The sequence below is a fragment of the Xenopus tropicalis genome, chromosome 8 (assembly GCF_000004195.4).
Source record: "Xenopus tropicalis strain Nigerian chromosome 8, UCB_Xtro_10.0, whole genome shotgun sequence".
Taxonomy (NCBI): Eukaryota; Metazoa; Chordata; class Amphibia; order Anura; family Pipidae; genus Xenopus; species Xenopus tropicalis.
In genome coordinates, this window is record NC_030684.2 from 98,830,579 (window position 1) to 98,853,702 (window position 23,124).

The window sequence follows — 23,124 nt, forward strand, 5'->3', positions numbered from 1 at the left end:
TTTAGAAGTTTTGTTTATTTGAAGGAAACTACAGAATGAGCCTGCTCTTCTAAAGCTTTCCAAGTTGTTACATGTATAGTATAAATGATTTATTGGCACATAGTGTCATGTAAACATTCCCTAAGCTTCCTTAGCAACAGTGCCTTGGTTCTGTTTACTGCTGCATAAGTGGTAAAATACTTGCAGTGCTGCAGAGTTAAAAAGAAAATCCCTTTCTTGTTCTTGCATTCATGGGAGTGCTTTTCCAGGGCTGACTTGCCACCTCAGAATACAAAAGACAAACGCCTTTGGAAATGTCTCAGACCAACTGCACTGAAGTATTCCAATGTTCCTGCAAATTTCTATGTAAATAGAATAGAAATTAACAAAACAGTATATGTTGTTTGGGTAGTTTAAGTTAAAATGTTAATACAGGTATGAGATCTGTTATCTGGAAACCCATCATCCAGAAAGTTCTGAATTACGGGAAGGCCATCTCCCATAGACTCCATTATAAGCAAGTAATTCTAACTTTTAAAAATGATTTCTCTTTTCTCTGTTACAATTCAACAGAACCTTGTACTTGATCCCAACTGAGATATAATTAATCCTAATTAGAAATAAAACAATTCTACTGTTTTTTTTTAATGTTTGAATTATTTTTAAGTAGACTTATGGTATGGAGATCTAAATTATGGAAAGATCCCTTATACAGAAAACCTGTCCCGAGCATTTTGGATAACAGGTCCCATACCTATACAGTTCATTAAATTGGATTATGTTGAGCAAAAAAAACAAAAAACAAAAACATCTAGCAGTATGTTGTAATTAGATTTCATGTGCAGCAGAGGGCACTCCTATGTAAGGGGGAAAGACGCATGTAATATATGATTATACATAGCTGTATTAATACGTGCATAGCACAGAGGCCTCACTTCTTTCTGTCTCTAAGGATGTTTGTGTAGAAACAATACACATTCATAAATATTTCTACAAGTTCATATATTATGCATCTTATCAGATGTTTAGACGATATGCAGCTTTTGCTACATAAGGCCAACTGAATGAGCACATGTAGGTATATTTTCCCTTTAAGTATTGGTCAGTTGGGAAGTGGGCTGGAAAAAGAATCGTGACATGGGATGGGAGCCTCAGCGTACCTACTCATGCATGACAGAAAATACAAGGTTTGGAAACAATGGAAAAGGGGTGTGAAAAGGGTGAGAGGGGAGAACTATATCCTAAAAATGAATATGGATAGAAATGCCGTATTTTGCATACTGAACTTATTGCACCAGCCTAAAGGTTCAGCATCTCTATAGTAGTAATGATCCAGTACCTAAAAGTAGTCATAGCAGCTCCCCATGTTGGATTTTGTTTCAGCATGTGAGTGTTACTGACATTTCTGTGTGCTCTGGGCAGTTGCTGAGAAGCTAAGCTTAGGGGTTATCAAGCAGAAAATGTGGTTTGTCTATCATAGAGGTTGATGCTACAGGGTTGATTATTTATTTTTGATGCAAAATGCACGAGTTTTTAGAGCTGTCATGCAATAATAATCTGTATTATTTACTAATACATATTGTGACATTTATATTGTATACATACAGTATATTGTGAGTCAATCCCTAAGCTCAGTAAGTGACTGCAGCACAGAGCATGGGCAGGGAATCGGCAGAAAAGAAGATGGGGAGCTACTGGGGGCATCTTTGGAGACACAGATCTTCCCTGCTAAAGGGCTGTGGTTGCCTTGGGCTGTTACAGAACCCCAAAACATAATATGCAATGTTTCTGCCCTACTTCTTTAGTTAGGCTTTAGTTCTTTAAGGCCCTATTGTTTATATTGTATATTACATTAAAATGTCATACAAAGGGGATCTATATGGTAAAGGAGATACCTGGGTGCCAAAAAATGCCTTTGCCTATGTGTCACCTTGCAAAATAAACCCAAGCAAATAATTTTATTATTATTATTAACATGTATTGCACTACTCTGTGCGATAGAAAGGGTGTATACATCAAACATCAAATACAGAAAGTATTGCAGGTGTGCGGCCTGCATTACAAACTTCATAATTTTCAAGGTGCCAATAGTGTTGTCAGAGATTCTTTACGCAGAACTTACATGAGACTGTGATGCTTTTTGTTCTCTATAATGAAAATGTTGACTCTTAATTGTATTTGTCGAACACACTCTTACAGAAATACTACGAGCAATATGATGGGTTTGTGGTGCTACATGGTACTGATACTATGGCCTATACAGCATCTGCACTTTCATTTATGTGTGAAAATCTGGGGAAAACAATAGTCTTGACTGGATCTCAGGTAAGCTAAATTAGAATGCCTTTTCCTCACCAGTAACCCATAACGATCAAAGATATTTAATTATTTCTACTTCACTAGATACTAAATGTGAAACGGCTGTGTGATTGCTCTGGGTTACTGAGCATGATTCTCTCTGACTCCCTGCCCCTCTGTATGTCATACATAGTGAGCTTTAAATGCATTTATTTAAGCTTTCTTAATACTTAGGATTGTGCTGGACTTACAGCGAGTGTTATTAATTCCCACCATTATTTAATTGCATTTGGGTTTTTTTATATATCCACCAAACAGCACATTTAGTTCTGACCTTTTAAAAGGCTCTTACCTATTCATACCAACAGTTGTTCTCTTACTTGTGGCTGGATAGATAACAGCAGACTGAAAAGGAAAGCTGCATTGCTGTCTCCTAGTTTATTTTTTTTTTAGAATTGTTTAAGGTGTATTTTAACTGACTGTTTGGACTATCAAAATCTCTGTAGACAAAATACTAAAATCTGTGTGCCATTGCTCTAATACATATTACATATAACATTAGATTTGCCAAACATGAATAACTGAAACCATGTAAAAATATTTTTGTTGGCACCAGATTTGCAGCTAAATTTTGTTGAAGACGTCTTTTGGAAAGGAACAGTGCGTGAAAGGCTAACACTCTAGTATTAAATTAAAATGCCTTTATTTTCAGTATGTGCAATAGATTTTTGGTACAAGAACAATGCACTAATCATTTTGTTTTATGGTGAATATCTGTAGCATCTTTTTACTTCTGTTTTCTGTTGCTATAACAGGTACCTATTTATGAGATGAGAAATGATGGCCGTGACAATCTGCTTGGAGCTCTGCTTATTGCAGGACAGTTTGTTATTCCCGAGGTAAGTAGATGCTAAATGCAGATGTAAAGAGAACATGTAGCACTGCCCTCGGGAAAGAGTCTTTGCTAAAAGCATATGTAACCTGTAAAGGTTTCTCTAAGACACCTTTGCAGTATGACACACTTAGCCATAAACCATTCATCCACCTAACCAAAGAGCCACTAGCCTGTGTTTGAGGTGGTACAATGAATGTGGGACAGTTGTACAGAAATTATAAATGTGCAGGTGGCTTATATGTCACAAACCATTATGATTACTATTGATTTGATCACTGCTTTTAAATGCCTGCTACTCATGCTGGTTGCTTCTCATCAATGTTATGTGATCTGCTGATTTCACTATCATGACCAATGACCTGTGAGAATTAGTGGGGTGTTTGACTGGTTCTATGAGCACCAGAAATATAAGCTCCCTGTATAAGATACAAAGCCAGGGGCTTATTCCATGCATAGCAGCAGACTAGCACATTGTTTACAGCTGCATGATGGGCTGCACCAGCCTGCCAGGCCACCCAGCTACAAACTATTTATAAATGAATGCCAACAGATTTTAGCTTTGCATGTCCTTTCATGGGCATCTTCTGCCTCTGTGAAGTTACATTTAATAATGTACCATTTTCACACTTCTAGATGGGTATTATTTACGCTAGGCTAAATATATGCTTCCTGTAAATTTGTGTATAAAACTACATTTTTAGTGCAGTAGCACAGTAGTACATATAGTTTGAAAATAATTTTGTTACATTGCTTTCCTGTGGTTTATGATGGAACTTATATGTGGGTGAATAGTAGAACTTTATATACTATATCTTTTTAAACTTCTAAAATTAGATATTTTTATACGGCAGTGATGTTTGGGGTACTTACAGCTAGAGTTCATAAAGTTTGCTGTCAGTGAAATACACAAAGCAGTTCCTTTATCAGTTCTCATAGTTGTGTGGTTTTATGGTGCATCTCTGGTTAGAACATGTAATGTTGCAATACTGGGCTTGCACTCAGACATGTTTCTCTGCTTGTTTCACAGGTGTGCCTGTATTTTCATCACAAGCTCTACAGGGGAAACAGGGTCACTAAGGTGGATGCTGGGAGTTTTAATGCTTTCACATCTCCGAACTTGCCTCCACTTGCAAATGCTGAAGTTGACATTACAAGTAAGCAGCCTAACAATATAATCCCTGTAATTTATGCCACATGCGGGAGTCACTTGCTCTTTTGTGAGAGCTTAGTCTGCAAGGGGTACGCGAAGACATGCATACACAATCTTAAAAAGAGATTACAGTTTTTATTTTTCTTTGTGATAAAAGAACCCATCACATCAGGCAAATATTGTCTGTGTCTATTTTAGAGCAAGTTTCAGTGGAATTCAGCATTAACAATTAGGGAATGCAAAATTGCAGATATACTCCTTAGACTTTGTATTTGTTTGCTGGAGGACTGACTTTCAACTTTTGTTCTATCAAGCAAGTTTTAATAAGTACAGGTGTGTTCATTTGGGTTTTTTTATCTATTAGAGAAAAAAGTGAGAGTGACCCAGTGCAGGTTAATATAAGATTATGCTGACTGACTTTCTCATCTGTAATATTTTTACAGGTTAAAGTGACTGCCCACCTGTCATCAGCACTTGCTCATGTAGGAGCAATCAAGTGTTACATAGTAACATAGCAACATAATAAGTTAGCTATAATAAAAGACACCAAGTCCATCAAGTTCAGCCTTTAAGCGTTGCTGGTTTAGTAGACACACGTGAAGTGGTTGACTTTGCAAGATTTTACTAGGAACACTTTTGCCAGATAGCGTTTTGATAGTTCACAAGCAATTACAGGTATGAGTTCCATTATTTGGAAAGCTCACAATTTACGTGAAGGCCATCTCCCTTAGACTCCATTATAAGCAAATAATTAAAATTTTTAAATATGATTTCCTTTTTCTCTGTAAAAATAAAACACTACGTTGTACTTGATCCCAAATAAGAAGAAATTATTTTTTAGTAGACTTAAGATTTGGTGATCCAAATTACACAAAGATCCCTTATCTGCAAAACCCCAGTTCATGAGTATTCTGCATAATAGGTCCCATACATTTATATATGTGTGTGCATGGCCTCTGTTGCACCCCTAGGTTCAACAGCTATATTGGACCCCATAAAAAAAAAAAACATTTTGTTTTAGACAAAATTTGCCACATGTTCTGCCTTAACTCATTAAAAGGATACTGTCATGATTTTTATGGTGAGCTTTATTTTTTTTATTTTTAGCTGTAATATTGGTGTGTAGGCAGCCATCTCAGTGCATTTTGCCCGAGTCTGAGCTTTCAGAAAGAGCCAGCGCTACACATTAGAACTGCTTTCAGATAACCTATCATTTCTCCTACTCCCATGTAACTGGAAGAGTCCCAAGCCGGACTTGAATTTCTTACTATTGAGTGCTAATCTGATATCTACTGGGAGCTGCTATCTTGCTACCTTCCCATTGTTCTGCTGATTGGCTGCTGGGGGGGAGGAAGGGAGGGGGTGATATCACTCCAACTTACAGCTCAACAGTAAAGTGTGACTGAAGTTTATCAGAGCACAGGTCACATGGTTGCGGCACCCTGGGAAATGAAAAATATGGCTAGCCACATGTGAAATTTCAAAATTAAGTATAAAAAAAAATCTGTTTTTGAAAGGCAAATTTTAATGCAGGATTCTGGTGGAGACGCTCTATTAACTGTTGTGTTTTTAAAAAAACATGTTTTCCAATGGCCGTATTCCTTTAAATGAACTTGTGTTTGGATGCCTGTGGGGATACCCCTATCAGGCTATCCAGTCAGAAGTAAGAATTGAATTTCATGCACACAAGCCTTAAGTGCCATTCTTCCACTCAAGGTCTTGATGTTTATTATGTTCCTATTACAATGCATTTTCTGTGCATTCAGCTTTTTAAGGGTTACATCACATCTTCTAGGTATGTCCCTCTGCCAGATTCCACAGTTTGCTAATATAGGCAGTAGATGATGTGTTAAATTTATTTTCTTTATTTTATAGTAATGTCCCTACTAACAATACATGCCTACTTATCAGGTTTTAAAGGTATGACCCATAATGTAATTTAATTCTATATACTATTGCAAAGGAAACAGGGCTGCGGCTTCCAAAAAACTGAATTCCAGAAATGGCTTTATTGCCAGTGGTCCTGTCAGGGTAATAAGGCTGTCGGACCTGCTTGCCACTTGGAAACAACATGCGCCATTTATGGTGTAGGTGCAGTGCTCTTGTTAAAAGCCACCAGTCTTGTTTTATTTCATAACTGTAAGCGGATCCACCACTCCTTAGGGAGGTGTCATTTTAAAAGTTCATTTAATTTTGTAAGTCTAAACCTGCTCTATCGAGATGTATTGGCTGAGCATATATTTTTTATTGTTCCCGATAAGTGTGCTCTAAAATGAAATAATTTTAGTACATTATGTACAAAAGAACCTAAAATTTAGCCTATCTGAGCATATTCCATTTATCTGAAATGTTCTCCATGAAGTACAATGAATTCCTTGCACCCCATAAATCTTCTGTTCCATTTTGAAAAGTGATGACCAGTCTGCAGCCATTCAGCTGCTGCAGTTTAACTCTTACCATTCAGCCCCTAACAACTACAAGCCTGCATGTTAAATATCCATAATGCAACAGGAAAACCAGAACATGGCTGGTAAAATAATGAATGGAAATTCATTGAACTAGACCAGTGATCCCCAACCAGTGGCTCATGAGCAACATGTTGCTCACCAGCCCATCGGATGTTGCTCTCAGTGCCCCCAAACCACGTAGTTATTATTGAATTCCTGACTTGGTGGAAAATTTTGGTTGAATAGAAACAAGATTTACTACTACCAAATAAAGTCTCCTGTAAGCTGATAGTGTGCATAGAGGCTGCCTAATAGCCAATCCTTATTTGGCACCTCCATGAACTTTTATGATGCTTGTGTTGCTCTTTTTACATTTGACTGTGGCTCACGAGTAAGAAATGTTGGGGACCCCTGAACTAGACCTTATAAGCGTCAATGAGCATTGTAGATATACCTGGTTTAATAAGCTAATTTTGAAATTTGTTCAGAGGGAAGAAAGGAAAATATAATTATGCTATCAGCTTGATGTTAAGAAGGACACAAACCTACTGATAATGGTGGTTCAGTGTTAACATGGGCATTCTTTCTGTGTTTTTTTTTCAGTTAATTGGGAGACCGTATGGCGAGCTAATACCACCAAGAAGTTTCATGTCCATACTGATATGAATAGGAATGTGGGCCTACTGCGAATATTTCCTGGGATAACTGCTGCAACTGTATGTTCACAAAATATGCACTCACGCTTTCTTATTCCCATTTCTTATACCACCTCAGATTCTGCAGAAATAACCCTTCTTATTCATGTTAAAGTGAAAAGGACCCCATTTTATTACAGAGAGACATACATGATCCAACATTTTGAGAGGATGCCTTAATGAGCAAGGCCTCTAAGGCACACACCTTGTTCGATGTTGAAGTAATATATTAAAGCCCCTCTTTACAGAGAATTTGTGCACTGCCCACCATGTCTCCTCCACTGAGTGAAAGATAAGCATTAGCCAAAATATTTTTCTTATAAGCAACCACAACCAGGGAGGGGTGCTTTTGGTCAGAGATAACTGAGTGCACACAAACACAGTGTGCTACTACAACAGGAAGAATCATTCTATTGTTCTAAAGTTAATTGTACCAGTAATAGTTAAAAACAGAGATGAGAAAATTACCAACCTGGCTGAATCAACTCTGTTAATCTAAAAATTTTTGAGAAAATGATGTGTAAACCTGCACTGGAATATACTGAAAAGAAGGCAGGACGTTTATCTAACAAATGTTTGCACACTGGCTCACCAATGCTCACACAGAAGTCAAAATCACTTTATCCCTTGCAAGAACAATCTGCAGGATACTACAGCAAGGTTATTATTACTGCTTTAGAACCTAAAATAAATATAGGTTTAGTAATGAAGCAAAGATGCTTTTATAGTGACACTGCATTACAATGTAGCCTTTTCTTTTGACAAAGGATAAGCTAAAAAATGTTGATCATTATCAATATCTTGATTTTTGGGTCACTTCTATTTCAGTGAGAACACTGCAGTTGGGTGAATTTTGCTTTCATGTGTATTAATAGAAGGCATTTTGAGGGAGTTGGAGGTAATCATCTTAATTAAATACAGATATTTACTGTTGCTTGCAATTCCACTAATATTGTGACAGATCTTCACAGAAAAAAAGATGCAGCAGTTTTCAGTAGTTTATACAGTAAACAGGAACAACGTGTTGTTGAGGCAGCTTTTTTGTTGAAAAAATAACTGCCATCAAACAAGAAAAATGAATTTGCACTGAATAAAAAGCTAGCCTGTAATCATACCTGTATAGCTTTAAAATAATAGATCTTTAATACATCGCTTTTCAGTCTTGGTGTTAAAGTAATTAATGTCCTTACAAGGCCTTCTGTCAAGCTTGTCTGGTCTGTCATTATTTGTTACAAACAGGTGAAGGCCTTTCTGCAGCCCCCTATGGAAGGCATTGTGCTTGAAACATATGGTTCTGGCAATGCCCCAGATTGTCGCTTGGATTTGCTTGAAGAGCTTAAGAAGGCTACAGAGCGTGGCGTTGCTATTATAAATTGTACCCAGTGCTTGCGAGGATCCGTCACTGAATCATATGCAACTGGAAAGGTGTGTAATTCTGCTACTCATAACCTTAATGCCTGAAAGAATTTCATCTATCGGGATATGTTCTATTGCTGTTAAATTCCCACCCCCTACTTTCTGTGCATAAGCTCACAGAATTTACAAACCTGACTCACAGTATCACAATGGTCCATACCTTGTGTTGCCTGAAACTTTCTGATTCCCTGGAATACCTCACAAATCCCACTAACCTATTTCACTCTCCACTTGAAATTTCATTTGGGAAAAACAACAATAAAAAAATCAGACCAGTCTTGGCGCATGCACAGTCTCAGTTTTTTCGGCAAAGTTTAGGACTGCTAACATGCCAAAATGCCAAGCCTGATTTAGTGCAAGGTATGTCTGGGAAGAAGAGTGAAAGATGGGTTTTGTTTTTACATGTTTGATTGGTCCCCTTGTACTTAAAGGAGAAGGAAAGGTAAAAACGAAGTAAGCTTTTTCAGAAAGGTCTATGTAAATACAGCCATAAGCATTTACAGTAATGCTGCACTGAGTCCTCTATCAAAAGAAACACACGATTTCTTGTCTCTTTTTTTTTTTTTTTGTAAACATTATGTTCCAGCGTCTGAATTCCTCTCTCAGAAACAGCCTTAATTCCTGGGGCCAGAGTCTGCTCAGTTCTCTCCCCTCTCCTGCTCCCACCAGAATGCTAAGAACTCACCCCCCACTCCCTTAGAAATGTGTGATCTCAGCTATAAGGGCTAGAGACTGCAGGAAGGAAGCTGCTTCAAATGGCAGCTGCTATCTTAAGCAAACAGAGAAAGCTTCTAAAGCTGTTTACTCAGGTATGTTAATGGTTTCTGCAGAATAAATACCTTGTTCTAGGTGGCACTAATGTGGCAAATCTATTGGCAGTAAAATGCCAAAATGACTTTTCTAACTTTTAATAAACATTTTAGCTGCCCCCATGAATACCTTAAATTCACGTTTCTTTATATCAGTACTTACCTTTCTATTAAACTGAGGGAGAACTTTTAAATGTTGAATGCAGCTACAATTGGAAATGAAGATGTTTAAATGTGTTCGATGTTTGTGTGCTCAAGTTGGTACATACACCATAGAGAAGACTCCCTGTGCATAGAAACACAGGTTTAAATGCCCATGCATAGCAGCGCTAAAGGTTATTATTTGCTATTTTTTTTCTTTTTGTCTAGGGGAATTAAAAACAAAGGTATATTTGTTATATTTTAATGACATTCAGTTTGCCTTCTGTGTTTAACCCTGTGAAAATACTGTTCCAGGTAATATACATAAAAAAGATACCATGGTATCACTAATACCTAAATGTTTACCTACACTAGTGCATGGGATAAATTACTATAAGATCCAAAATAGTTATCAGCAGTAACACAGCTGTGGGGATACTGCTGTCTAGTCTGTAAGGCTATTACACTTTCTAACTCTTTTTTTTTTGTAACATTTTCAAATGTCTGTTGTTGCTACAACAATATGCTCTATGGTACTGGTTCTAAGCCAAGTGATTAGCATCTCAGTGAGTAGAACTGTCATTATTGTGTTTTACTTATCCTAGTAGCTTAGCAATAGCTTTAAAACAAAGCCTTCATCCTTATTTGAAACAAACTGTAAACAAGTTATACAGGAGCAAGACCCTGTTTTGGCAGCACCGTGTAATAATCTGGCTTTGGGAATTCTTCCCACTCTTTTATAGAGATTTAGGTGGTGACATTCACTGATTCTTTTTTTTCTTAATGCTGTTCGTTTGGACACCATATTTGATTTGGGGTTTTTTTTGTTATACATATATAAATATATATATTTTTTTATTTAAAGTTCAGTTCTAGACATCACTTGATCACAAAACTGTAACTAATACTTTGCTTTTGGGGGAAATAGAGTTATGTATATAGTTAGGTTTTCTATTCCTTAACCCACCAAAAGTCAGTTTTCAAACAAGATTAAATTAAATCCAAAAATGCTCCCCAAGATTTAAAATTGTTTGAGTGGAAACTGGCAAGCTCAATGAACAATTCAGATCAAATCAGATCAGCTACAAGTCTATATGAATTTACTGTTTTTCCTAAATCAGAACCCAACACTACTAACTGTAAATCTGTTTTAGTGCATGCAATATACATGAGGCAAGCACACCAAGGCTCTTTTGTTTATTTTCTATCATATATTTATATACCCTTTAATATCTACTAGTACAGCATTTCCATTTCTGTTTTAAAACCTTGGTGCGATTTTTAACAGCCACCAATTTTGTTCCCGAATATTGCTGTCTGTTATTCTCTCAGAACTGTTTACTATTTAGCCTAATATTTTTTCAAAATCCGTTATGATGATGACTTTCCAGAAAAAGATTGCATACCATATTAAAGGGATACTGTCATGATTTTTATGGTATTCCTTTTTATTTCTAAATTGTTTCATTAGTTTACATAGCAAATAATTCACTCTACCATTTAAAATTTTATTCTTGAACCAACAAATGTATTTTTCTTAGTTGTAATCCTGGTGTGTAGGCACCATCTCAGTGCATTGTGCCTGAGTCTGAGCTTTCGGAAGGAGCCAGCGCTACACATTAGAACTGCTTTCAGGTAACCTATTGTTTCTCCTACTCCCATGTAACTGGAGTTGCAAGTGGGACTTGGATTTCTTACTATTGAGTGCTATTCTACTGGGAACTGCTATCTTGCTACCTTCCCATTGTTTTGCTGATCGTCTGCTGGGGGGGTTGATATCACTCCAACTTGCAGGTCAGCAGTAAAGTGCAACTGAAGTTTATCAGAGCACAGGTCACATGGTTGCGGCACCCTGGGAAATGAAAAATATGGTAACATCAATAACATCAAGTATAAAGTAATAACATATATTTGGGTCTTTGATTTTTGTCAGTAATAAAAAGACTTTACTTTATACTTGATAACTATTAAAATAGGACATTATGGAAAATTCAATGCCATATTTTGTTCCTTTCTGTATAGAAGCTTTCCAGATAAAAGCAAGAAAGCAAAAAATAAAATTTTGTAACACTAAAACAACTTTGTCAAAATGTTCAGTATTATATCCTGTTTTCGAGAAATGATAAGCAATGATTTTTATTCTTACAACTAGTTACCTTTAGTAAAAGCAGATATAAGTGACTATGTGTGACATTAGTCTTGCATTGGCTGATCTTATTCTAAAGGCACTGTTTTTCTTTAAGTAGGCTCTGACTGTGGTAGGAGTCATTCCTGGATGTGATTTGACACCAGAAGCAGCTCTCGCAAAACTTTCCTATGTTTTAGGGAAAGACAACCTCAATCCAGAGGAAAAAAAAAGGGTAATGTTCTATATTTGTATAACTTAATTTTTTTATGTTTTGTTGCCAAGTTATGGCAACTTTTTATCTCTATATGTCCTCCGCTTGTGCTTCTTAGGGCAGTGGCACACGGGGAAATTAGTCGCCCCGCGAAAAGCTCCCCACGATGCCATCCCACTGGCAAGAATGTAAATAGCCAGTGGGATGGCATATGCGTCGCTACGATTTCCCGAAGTCGGCCAAAGTTTCCTTGAGAGGCAGAAGATTTGTCGCGGGGGACTAATCTCCCCAGTGCCACTGCCCTTAATAGCACAAAACAGATGCACATGTTTTGCTTGCTGAATGCATTTGTGCTAATGGTAAACTGGATACTGCTCTATTTTATCTACGTGAAGATTGTGGCGTTAACTGCCTTAAGCCAGAGGTAATGAGAGAATCCATATATTGCAGGTGTTTTTTTTTTTTTTTTTTTTTTTAAATTTATCTTATTGGGAACAAACTATATTCTCTCCTGTGTACCAGGATTTATTTCACAATAGGGGCTAATGTGAATGATGAACAATCTCTGTAAAGCACTGTGTAAAGGTCTGTGCCATTTTATAATGGATTGCTTATTACGGAAACATAAAGGAATTGCCTCACAAAACATAGCACCTCCAGTTTTTGCTCAAACTTATGCTAGTGTGCATTTCCAGGAGGCAATTAGTATACAATTTTAGCTCTCCATTACATTTTCACATGAATTGCATATATGTGCACTGCCAATATGCTAGTTTCTGCATTTTGGGGAGTTTACTGTTCTGTGCATGTGCCCAGTTTAAGATTAGTTGCAATATAGTTACCGTAATTATAACTTCTCCAATTAAAAGCCTTCTACTGTTATACTGTGGCACTTATTTCACCAATAAGTTAGTTAAAGGCAGTATGGAGTTAACTCCAGCCCTTTCAATGACTTCAACAGTTCACCATTGCTTTATATTTTTTTTATATGTTTTAAAGTTTCCTTGTAGCAGCTCAGCAAGCCTGGCCACTGACTTGCTGCTTTAGCCCTAGCTGTTTACAGGGTTGCTGCTTCCAGCTTTTCCTTGGTGGGAAGGGGTTGCTGCCTTCACTCCTCCACTTCTTAAAGGAACAGTAACACCAAAAAATGAAAGTGTATAAAAATAATTAATATATTATGTACTATTGCCCTGCACTGGTAAAACTTGTGTGTTTGCTTCATAAACACTACTACAGTTTATATAAATACCCTGCTGTGTAGCCATGGGGGCAGCCATTTAAATTGAAAAAAGGAGAAAAGGCACAGGTTACTAAGCAGATAACAGATAAGTAGCAGATTCCCATTGTATTCTACACAGTTTATCTGTTATCTTCTTATGTAACCTGTGCCTTTTCTCCTTTTTTCAATTTAAATGGCTGCCCCCATGGCTACACAGCAGCTATTTCTATTAACTACAGTAGTCTTTCTGAAGCAAACACACAACTTTTACCAGTGCAGGGCAACAGTACATTATAATTTAATTATTTTAAAACGTTTTTATTTTTTAGTGTTACTGTTCCTTTAAGCTCCAATCAGCAGCAGGTAGATTACTTTAGCAAGAACAATGTGGCAGTAAGCGGAACTGTGCTTGCCCTATATGTAACTTATTTACATATTACGTGTATTAATCCCATTGGCAGCCAATAGGATTAATGTTATACAAGTCAATGAGTGTTATGCATATGAAACTAACTAAAACTTTCCTGCTGCTGGTAACAACTTTTGCGCTTTATCCTAATGAAAGGTAAATGCAAACTTTAATTAAAAATATCACAGAAAAAATAAATTTGTGCTTAACTATTGTGTTTCTAAAATGGTTGCATTTGTAAAAGTGTTTCTTTTGCAAAGTCCTGCTACTTTATTAGGACTTTTCAGAGGTCAACATTTCCTTCAAAATCTATAAGTTTTGTAAAGGTGAACTTCCCCTTTATGGAACACCACAGTAAGGAAAAGACTGCAGAGAGAATGGTTTCATAAAAAAATTCATTGAAATTCTTCTAATAATGTTTTATGTAACTTGTGGGAAATTTTACCCTATGAAATCTTATTAATCTCCCCAGTGTATGGATACAGTATCAGATGGTTCTTTATGCTCAAAATTCCAATTTTAAATTCATTAATAAAAACATTAGGTTGCTCTTATAATCTTGACTGCAGTTGTGGTTTATGTGGGTGTGGATGTGCATTTCATATCTGCCCATACATATTTTATGATCTTACCCTACAATTTGGCTTTAATAAAAGAACAGGAGAGTATGCTTTTTCTTGGGGGGTGGGGGGTGTAGTGCTTGAACTTTAATATTTTAACACTAGGCAGCAAGGTAAAAAAAATTGTTAATTCATAACTTGTGAAATTAATTAGTATTTTATTATTCTGGAGCAGAAACCCTACAAGCACCATGTGCCTTTGTGTGTAACAATTTAAGGTTGTTGATTTACCGACAATGTGAAAATGACAGATAACAGGTATAACCCTTTCATTTCTGTGCATCTCTGTTCACTGTTAGATTTAAGGTGGCCACACACGTGCCGATTTTCAATCTTTCATGCAACCATCGGTCGCACGGAAGATCATTCCAATCCTCCACTGACGTTCAGGGCTGAATCGTCAGATATGGAGGTAGAAACAATAGGGATTCTACCTCCTTCTGCCGATTCAGCCCTAAATATAGATTTTGCTCGGGCACCTTCAATGGCGCCTGATCAAAATCTTTTAACCCGCCCAATCAGCATGTCGACCGTTATCTGCAGCTTTCTGCGATATTGGTCGCCTCGCCAAGTTGCCGTACATGCAATATCGTATGAAACGAGGTTTCGTACAATATTATTGGTGCGTGTGTGGCCAGCTTTGGTTGCCAGTCTGTTCTTGTTTAAGATGTTTTTGTTTTTTCTTTAACATGAGCCATGTTTTCCCACGTGTGTATGTGAGAATGTTTTTTTTGCATATTTTCTGTTTCTGCTCATTCACTGTATCATAAACCACTGATCTTTAAGCATTGCATGTATCTCAGCTAAGCTTATTAGTGTGTTGCTGATATACCATTTTGCATTCAGATGCTGTTTGAGAATCTCCGGGGAGAGATGACCGTAAGCGCCACAGGAGCCAAGATCTCTCTGCGAGACAGCAAGTTCATCCAAGTAGTTGCTAAATCTCTTGGCGTGAGCTGCAAAGAGGTACCATGCATCCAGATGAATTTGTTGAGCCTTTCCTAGTCACATTTTTATAGATAGCTTATGCTCTCACCAGCTCTCTTCTGATGAGTAGTAAGGCAACATAGTACACAGTGGGTTGTGGGCTTTTTTTATGCTGACTTATTGGGACATTCATTTTATTTTCACAAGCAGCAAAATAAAGTATATGTGGGCCTACATAAAAACCTATATTATTTGGCACTATCTATATTGAATTACCGTAATAGTGGGCCCAAGGGGGCCCAGTCTGACACTGCTTGTACAGGCCTGTACAGTGGTTTGGTTAGGAGCTGATTAGTAGTCCATTCCTTCTTAAAGGAACAGTAACACCAAAAAATAAAAGTGTATAAAAGTAATAACAATATAATGTACTGTTGCCCTGCATTGCTACAACTGGTGTATTTGCCTCAGAAAGACTACTATAGTTTATATAAGTTAGCTGCTGTGTAGCCATGGGGGCAGCCATTCAAAGGAGAAAAGGCACAGGTTACTTAGCAGATAACAGACAAACCCCCGTTATATGGGGCTTATGTATGTATGCTTATGTATTATGCTATGTAACCTGTGCCTTTTCTCCTTTTTTCCAGCTTGAATGGCTGCCCCCATGGCTACACAGCAGCTTATTTATATAGTAGCTTTTCTGTAGCAAAAACACCAGTTTTTTTGCAGAGCAACAGCACATTATATTTGAATTACTTTAAAACACTTTAATTTTTTGATGTTACTGTTCCTTTTAGTGTGAGTGTATGAAAACTGTCCCTCGTGTTCGGCTTGGAGCTATTATTGGTATAGGCAGGGACCCTGCTGCCATAAGGCAAGTTAAGAAACCTGCCTCAGACTGCAGCGCCCCTGAGGTTACCAGGGAAAGCAAAGAGCTGCTAATGATCACTTCAAGAGCAAAATTCTTTTTTTTGTTAATCTAAATTTGGGCTCTTCTAGTGCAGAGATGCCATCATAATTGTCTGTGTGCATAGCGAAACTGTACAAAGGCATACATTCTAACACTGTACATATTTCTACTGCTAAGTGCATGTTTTTTTTTATTTATGTCACAGGAGCTAGAAGCTGTCAGAGATGCCCTCACACCATCTTTAGCCTGTGCTGCCGCTGCCACTGGTGATACCTATGCTTTGGAAGCAATAAGAGACATGGTAAGCATTTATTTATTCTTATATTACAAAACCAATGCTTTATGCGTCATTCCATTCATGAAGCTTAATAAAAGGGGGGGAGGTAGTGAACATTTCTATTCCTGTCATTGCAGAGCCCAATTCTGATCAGGTAGAATAATTTTTTTTTTACTTTCTCATGAAAACATTTGTGCATTAAGGTCCTTTTCTTGGGTGGAAATTGTAAGATTGTAAACATGTTAAACATGATAAGTCATGCAGACTTATTTAATCAACCTTAAACGTATTTACTGACACAAAAGAAAAGACAGTGTGTTGCTTAACTATACCCACTTTTCTATATGACTGGTATACATTTGACAATATCTAAATGCTTTCTATGCCTGTAGTACAACTGACAGTAAAGTGCTACTTTGCTTGAAACCGTAATAGAATAGTGTATTGGTGAATAGAGTGTAAATGCAGTGGGAAATTATGAATAAATGGGATTCATTTTCTACTGATATTATAATGCCCTTTTCCCCTACATGTGAGAAATGCTGTATTTTACTCTGGCTGTGATTCAGTAGGCATTGTCATTTCATATAACAGGGTGGGAACTTGAGCAGTGAAGATTATGATGGCCGGACTCCATTGCATGTGGCATCCTGTGATGGTCATTATGCTGCTGTCCAGTACTTGCTGAATAACGGAGCCACTGTTTATGCTAAGGATCGTTTTGGTGACACACCTCTGATGAATGCTGTGAAATTCAGGTAATTATGTTATATTTTTGTCACAAAGCATTTGACATCTCTTGTGCTTTGTGCTTGTTTTCTTTATGCAGCTGTGACTTTGTATCACCCACATTCTATGATCCAAACAAACTAAGCCCACACCTTTCTCTGTGTCCTAGAGCTTTTGCTGTTCTATGACATGGCAACCAGAATTTACTTATTAAATAACATATTTTAGCGCTTGCACTAATAAAGTGAAATACCCAGACATTGATATTTTAAAGGCACACAGACATTTAGGTGTTGATTTTCCTATAAAGTAGATCTACATGCAACCAAGTGACTTTCTGTATATGTTTAAAACAGTGTGTGCCACACCCAGGTAGTGCCTAAGGTACTTCTCAGTAGTTTGTTTAGCTTCATCTAGCAGTGCCACTCCTATTGTAAGACAGGCCCCCTGGTCTCTACCACAGTCATTCTGAACTAGATTCTAGATTTATGGAGATTGTTTTCCTTTCTTTTAGAAGGCATTTCATTGGTGTTTGAACACATTTTTTTTGTTTTACCTGTGTGTAACTGAGTTTTACATAGGTTTGTCTGGAATTAACATATGACCAATAAGAATATTCTAACATTTTCAGAACTAACAAACCTTCTAGCCAATCTAAGCTTTAGAACATTCACAATTCAGAGGTTAACATAGGAAATATAAAAAAATGTGTGAAATGTCCCTCTGAGAGCAACAAAGTTAGCAAATAAACTGTTTGTCCAGCTTTGTTTGTATTTTATGTGAATTGAAGGCCACAGATTTGATACCATATTTGTATTGTATGGGAACTGAAGGCATTTATGCATTATTCCAGTTGCTGCATCCTGCTAGCACAGATCTTTGTGTACTGCAGTGGGTACTTTCTTTGGGATCTGCCAAAGGAATATATTGGGAAATTAATTGTATATAATAAGCAGCCTAAATATTATGGGAGGGAGCAGAAAATGAATTTAATTATATAGGACTAGCTCTCTCAATCAAAAGTAAATGCCTTTCGTCAGGACTTCTAAATGTATTTAGTGTAGAATTTTAATCACTATATGGATGTTAGTAATTATGGAAAATGACCATTGTGTGTGTGGTGTGAGGCCTTGACTGCCCCTACAAGCTGCAAAGATTCTAATTCTCTTTGTGGCATAAACAAAGGGTACTGGCAATCCAGAGCATTTTACCAGCCATGTGATTTCCTGCTTGGCATGCAGTAAAACTCTGAGTCTAATGAACAATATTGCATTGCGATATGGGAATTTTTATTATTATTTGTGCGCATTACATTTCCCCATGTACATTTTCCCTCATTGGTAATAATCTGTGCACTCACTGGTCAGGTTATTATAGCTTGTAACTTCTTCACTATTATATTTAAAATGTGGCAGTGCATTTTAGATCTTTAAACAGTTGTTTTAGCAAAAAATTGTACTGGTGTCGTCAAGTTATAAATTTCCCCATTTTCCCAGTGCCTGAAGGGAAAAAGTAATCTTTGCACTATTATTCATGCGTATGTTTTGTTCCAGAAACAGAATAGGTCAGGTATGAGGCTTGACATTAAGCCTTCAATGTTATAATTTTCAGTGGTTTTTTTTCTAAAATCTTTTCTGCTGAGGTTTTGTGCTGCCTTTTGGGTCATGCACTAATTTTTATTTTTGTTTTTTAAGACAATTGGAAGTTATCAAGTTGCTCCGACAGACTGGTGCACATCTTTCCTGGGAGGAGCTTGAACACACTGGCACAGAGTTGTGCAGGTAAGAACCTCTCAAACATTTTTGCATGCTAAGCAGTGGCTGTGTCCCTATGAGGCATATTTTATGCTGCTGTTATAGTAACATAGTAACATAGTAACATAGTAAGTTGGGTTGAAAAAAGACATACGTCCATCAAGTTCAACCATAATGCCTATATATAACCTGCCTAACTACTAGTTGATCCAGAGGAAGGCAAAAAACCCCATCTGAAGCCTCTCTAACTTGCCACAGAGGGGAAAAAATTCCTTCCTGGCTCCAAGATATATATATATATATATATATATATATATATATATATATATAGAAAATGAATAGATGCCGCACTCACAGGTCTTAGTGAAAAATAAAGAAGAATTTATTATATCAAACTAACGTTTCGGCTGACTCCACAGCCTTTCTCAAAGTGAACAAACATTACAGCAAACCCACTCATAAACCCAAATTGGCGCCAAAAACCAGCTGATGACGTCATAGACTGTGTGATCAGTGATTCCCCACCCACTATGTGCAAGAAAGACGTAGAAATATACAAAAAACTGGCCAGAAGGGAAGTAAACAGTGCAGATAAGATTAAATATATCACAATAAAGATTCAGTAGATAGAATAAACAGAAAGCAAAAGAAACAAAGTCACCACCTGCTATTGCTGAACTGCAACTCCCACTCACTCGTTAACTGAAGCATAGAGCCAATCCAGTCGGCGCATCCAGCGAGTCTCAATTGATGTCATCTGTTGGGCAAAGTTATAGGTCCGATCTGGAACTAGGATGTACTAGGTGCCCATAAATAACCAGTCACTTACGAGTGCCTAGTCCTCGATCTGTGTGAACGGGTCATTTAGTGTAGCCGCTTCACGTACACAGTGTATGCGGGTAACCATGGTAACCACGCTCACCATAGCGCTACAGCGCTTAATACGAGCCTTGATCATTCGTTTGATCAGTGAGAGGGGAAAAGAAGTCGTGTATCCCCTACTCAGGGGGAGTTATATATAGTGCTCAATATAAGGGGATCCGTAACGCACGAACTTATATTGAGCACTATATATAACTCCCCCTGAGTAGGGGATACACGACTTCTTTTCCCCTCTCACTGATCAAACGAATGATCAAGGCTCGTATTAAGCGCTGTAGCGCTATGGTGAGCGTGGTTACCATGGTTACCCGCATACACTGTGTACGTGAAGCGGCTACACTAAATGACCCGTTCACACAGATCGAGGACTAGGCACTCGTAAGTGACTGGTTATTTATGGGCACCTAGTACATCCTAGTTCCAGATCGGACCTATAACTTTGCCCAACAGATGACATCAATTGAGACTCGCTGGATGCGCCGACTGGATTGGCTCTATGCTTCAGTTAACGAGTGAGTGGGAGTTGCAGTTCAGCAATAGCAGGTGGTGACTTTGTTTCTTTTGCTTTCTGTTTATTCTATCTACTGAATCTTTATTGTGATATATTTAATCTTATCTGCACTGTTTACTTCCCTTCTGGCCAGTTTTTTGTATATTTCTACGTCTTTCTTGCACATAGTGGGTGGGGAATCACTGATCACACAGTCTATGACGTCATCAGCTGGTTTTTGGCGCCAATTTGGGTTTATGAGTGGGTTTGCTGTAATGTTTGTTCACTTTGAGAAAGGCTGTGGAGTCAGCCGAAACGTTAGTTTGATATAATAAATTCTTCTTTATTTTTCACTAAGACCTGTGAGTGCGGCATCTATTCATTTTCTGTACTATACTATATTATATACTGCACCCAGGCATCTGTGACCTTTTTGTGACGTGAGTGCCTGCTTTTCCTCTTTTTTGATTTATATATATATATATATATATATATATATATATATATATATATATATATATATATATATATATATATAATCAGATCAGTAACAAGTTTTGTTTATTAAACTGTTTAATGATAAAGTAAAGTAAATTTGCCTTAGCTGATGAACACCAACGTGCCTTACTGCACACTGGGTAATTAGATGTGTGACTGATCTGCACTATTTTATTACAAACAAAAGGGAGGGGATTGTTGAATGCACATTCCCTGACACCTTGTTTTTTTATTAGTAATTTAGTATCTGTCCAAGTGCATACACTTTCAAAAACAGGGGATTTTAGTTACAAGGTTATGGTCATAAAAATGTTTTACCTGTGGGATAACGTGCTCTTTGAGGCAGTCATTGACATTTTACTGTTCTAAAACACTCCTGTTTGGGCAGATAGGGAGTGGAATCCATTTTTTCTTTTTCAACCATTAGAGCCACGACCGACAAATTTGTATCTGAAAGAGTCTTAACTTCCTTCCTTAAATGTCATTGGTATATAAATATCTGTGCTGTATCACCTTGTGGATTTGGGTTTAGAATTTGATGATTATTATAAGACAAATATAGAAAGCTGACTTAAAGCCAATTCCATAAACAGGACACAAAGTCAGATTAGGGAGCAGGGAAACAATTACAGGCCGAAGTTTAGGGCAGGCGCCAGTCAACAACAAATCTAAGAAATCCAATTGGATGAAAAGGTCGGAGCAAAAACTCATTCCCTTTTAGCTAAGGGTCCAGCACAGAGAGGAGTACGAGGCAGATTGAAAGCCTCCTCAGTTGGCTTTCATCATCACCATGATGTCAATTTTATTAGTTTTATTAATTGTAAACTTTCTACAATTCCAGATATTCTCCTTATTTTAGGTTTGTCTATGATGGCTAAAAATATGAATTTTCTGTGTAAAAACACAGGTTGGTAAAAGACTGGGGAGACTGAGACACTTAGTTAATGCATTGCAAGAGGTTGCTGCACATTCCAGACCACTGCAGGAATAATACTTTTCACAGTGCTTAATCCCTACAGTGTGGTATTTTGCTTATACATTGCCACATTCCCTGCACAGTATCGGAGGAGTGGCCCATGAAGCGCATTCCTTCAGACACTAGTTTGTGGCTTCATTTTTTTTTCCAGTGTAACTGGTTTCCCCAACTCTTGTATTCCAGCAATGAAGGAATGCGTCTTGAGGCATGTGAATGCTTTGCAGGTGCACAGGGGGGAACAAGGCTACCTTTAACCTGGACTGCTCATTATTACAGAGTTAATTTGGGTTGAAAAAAAGACAAGGGTTAAACTTGATATAAAGTCTATATCCCAACATCACTGCAAGTGCAAGTTTTTAAGTTTTTCATATTTTATATCATAAAAAATACCTTCCAGTTTATTAATCGAAGCTGACAGATAAATTACCTACAGCACTGAGGAAGAAGTGTACAGGAGTGCTGCAGGAGATCCATGGCCACTTCTAAGTTCAAGTCAAATACTGGCTGATTTCTGCATTTTTTTGGCTGATCTTTCTTCATCTGTTTGTTTGGCTGATGGCTGTGCTGTGCTGTCTCTAACTGCTGTATCCACCCACTGAGAAAGAACATTAGCTAAAACTTCCAGTTTGGACAGACTATGCACTTATAGGTTGGGAGGATGGTCAAATCTTACAACAGGTGGTCAAGGTTGCACAGTTTTAAATGCATAGCTCTGATTATGGTCCCAGTCTGGGTCTTTTGGCGACATCTCTGAGTGATAGACTGGAAGGCCAACTCCCCATAACCCATATCTTTTATGGGTGGATGTCATTTATATGCATGGAGAGCGCAACTTACAGAATATAACATGTCTTTGTAAAAGAGAGTTTAAATTAGAGATTCTTGAGACTTCTACCGTGTTGGGATGTTAATCATGCCAGTGCACAGGAAAGATTAAGGAATAAAAAAATTAAAAGGTGTAACTTGATTATTTTCTTTTACAGTTTAGCTTCTCTTGGTGATGTGGATGGCCTTGCAGCCTGGGAATTAGCAGGAGCAGATATGACTCAAGCTGGATATGATGGACAAACTCCTTACCAAGTGGTAAGTGAAATATTGCACAGGCTTGAAAATACTGTTGGATAAAGAATGCATCCGTGTGTTGAAAGTCTTGTCCCCAGGGTCCACCCTATTTCGCCCTGTATGTGGGCCCAAATCCACTAATTGGTTTTGGATTGCCAGATTTACTGACTTCATGTGATGTGCTGAATCCAAGCCTGTGTTGAAA

At 37.5% G+C, this 23,124-nt stretch overlaps 1 protein-coding gene across 2 annotated transcripts in view; it reads left to right on the forward strand.

The window, feature by feature from the left end:
• aspg (asparaginase) overlaps positions 1-23,124 on the forward strand; it is a 33,662-nt gene that overhangs the window by 7,359 nt on the left and 3,179 nt on the right. For both annotated transcript variants that reach the window (XM_012968032.3, NM_001127027.1), the window contains exons 4-14: positions 2,179-2,304; positions 3,093-3,176; positions 4,200-4,326; positions 7,373-7,485; positions 8,704-8,889; positions 12,077-12,190; positions 15,264-15,383; positions 16,457-16,552; positions 17,123-17,286; positions 18,952-19,038; positions 22,841-22,940. In XM_012968032.3, the coding sequence (XP_012823486.1) occupies positions 2,179-2,304; positions 3,093-3,176; positions 4,200-4,326; positions 7,373-7,485; positions 8,704-8,889; positions 12,077-12,190; positions 15,264-15,383; positions 16,457-16,552; positions 17,123-17,286; positions 18,952-19,038; positions 22,841-22,940 (1,317 nt within the window). The remainder of the gene's footprint in view (positions 1-2,178; positions 2,305-3,092; positions 3,177-4,199; positions 4,327-7,372; positions 7,486-8,703; positions 8,890-12,076; positions 12,191-15,263; positions 15,384-16,456; positions 16,553-17,122; positions 17,287-18,951; positions 19,039-22,840; positions 22,941-23,124) is intronic.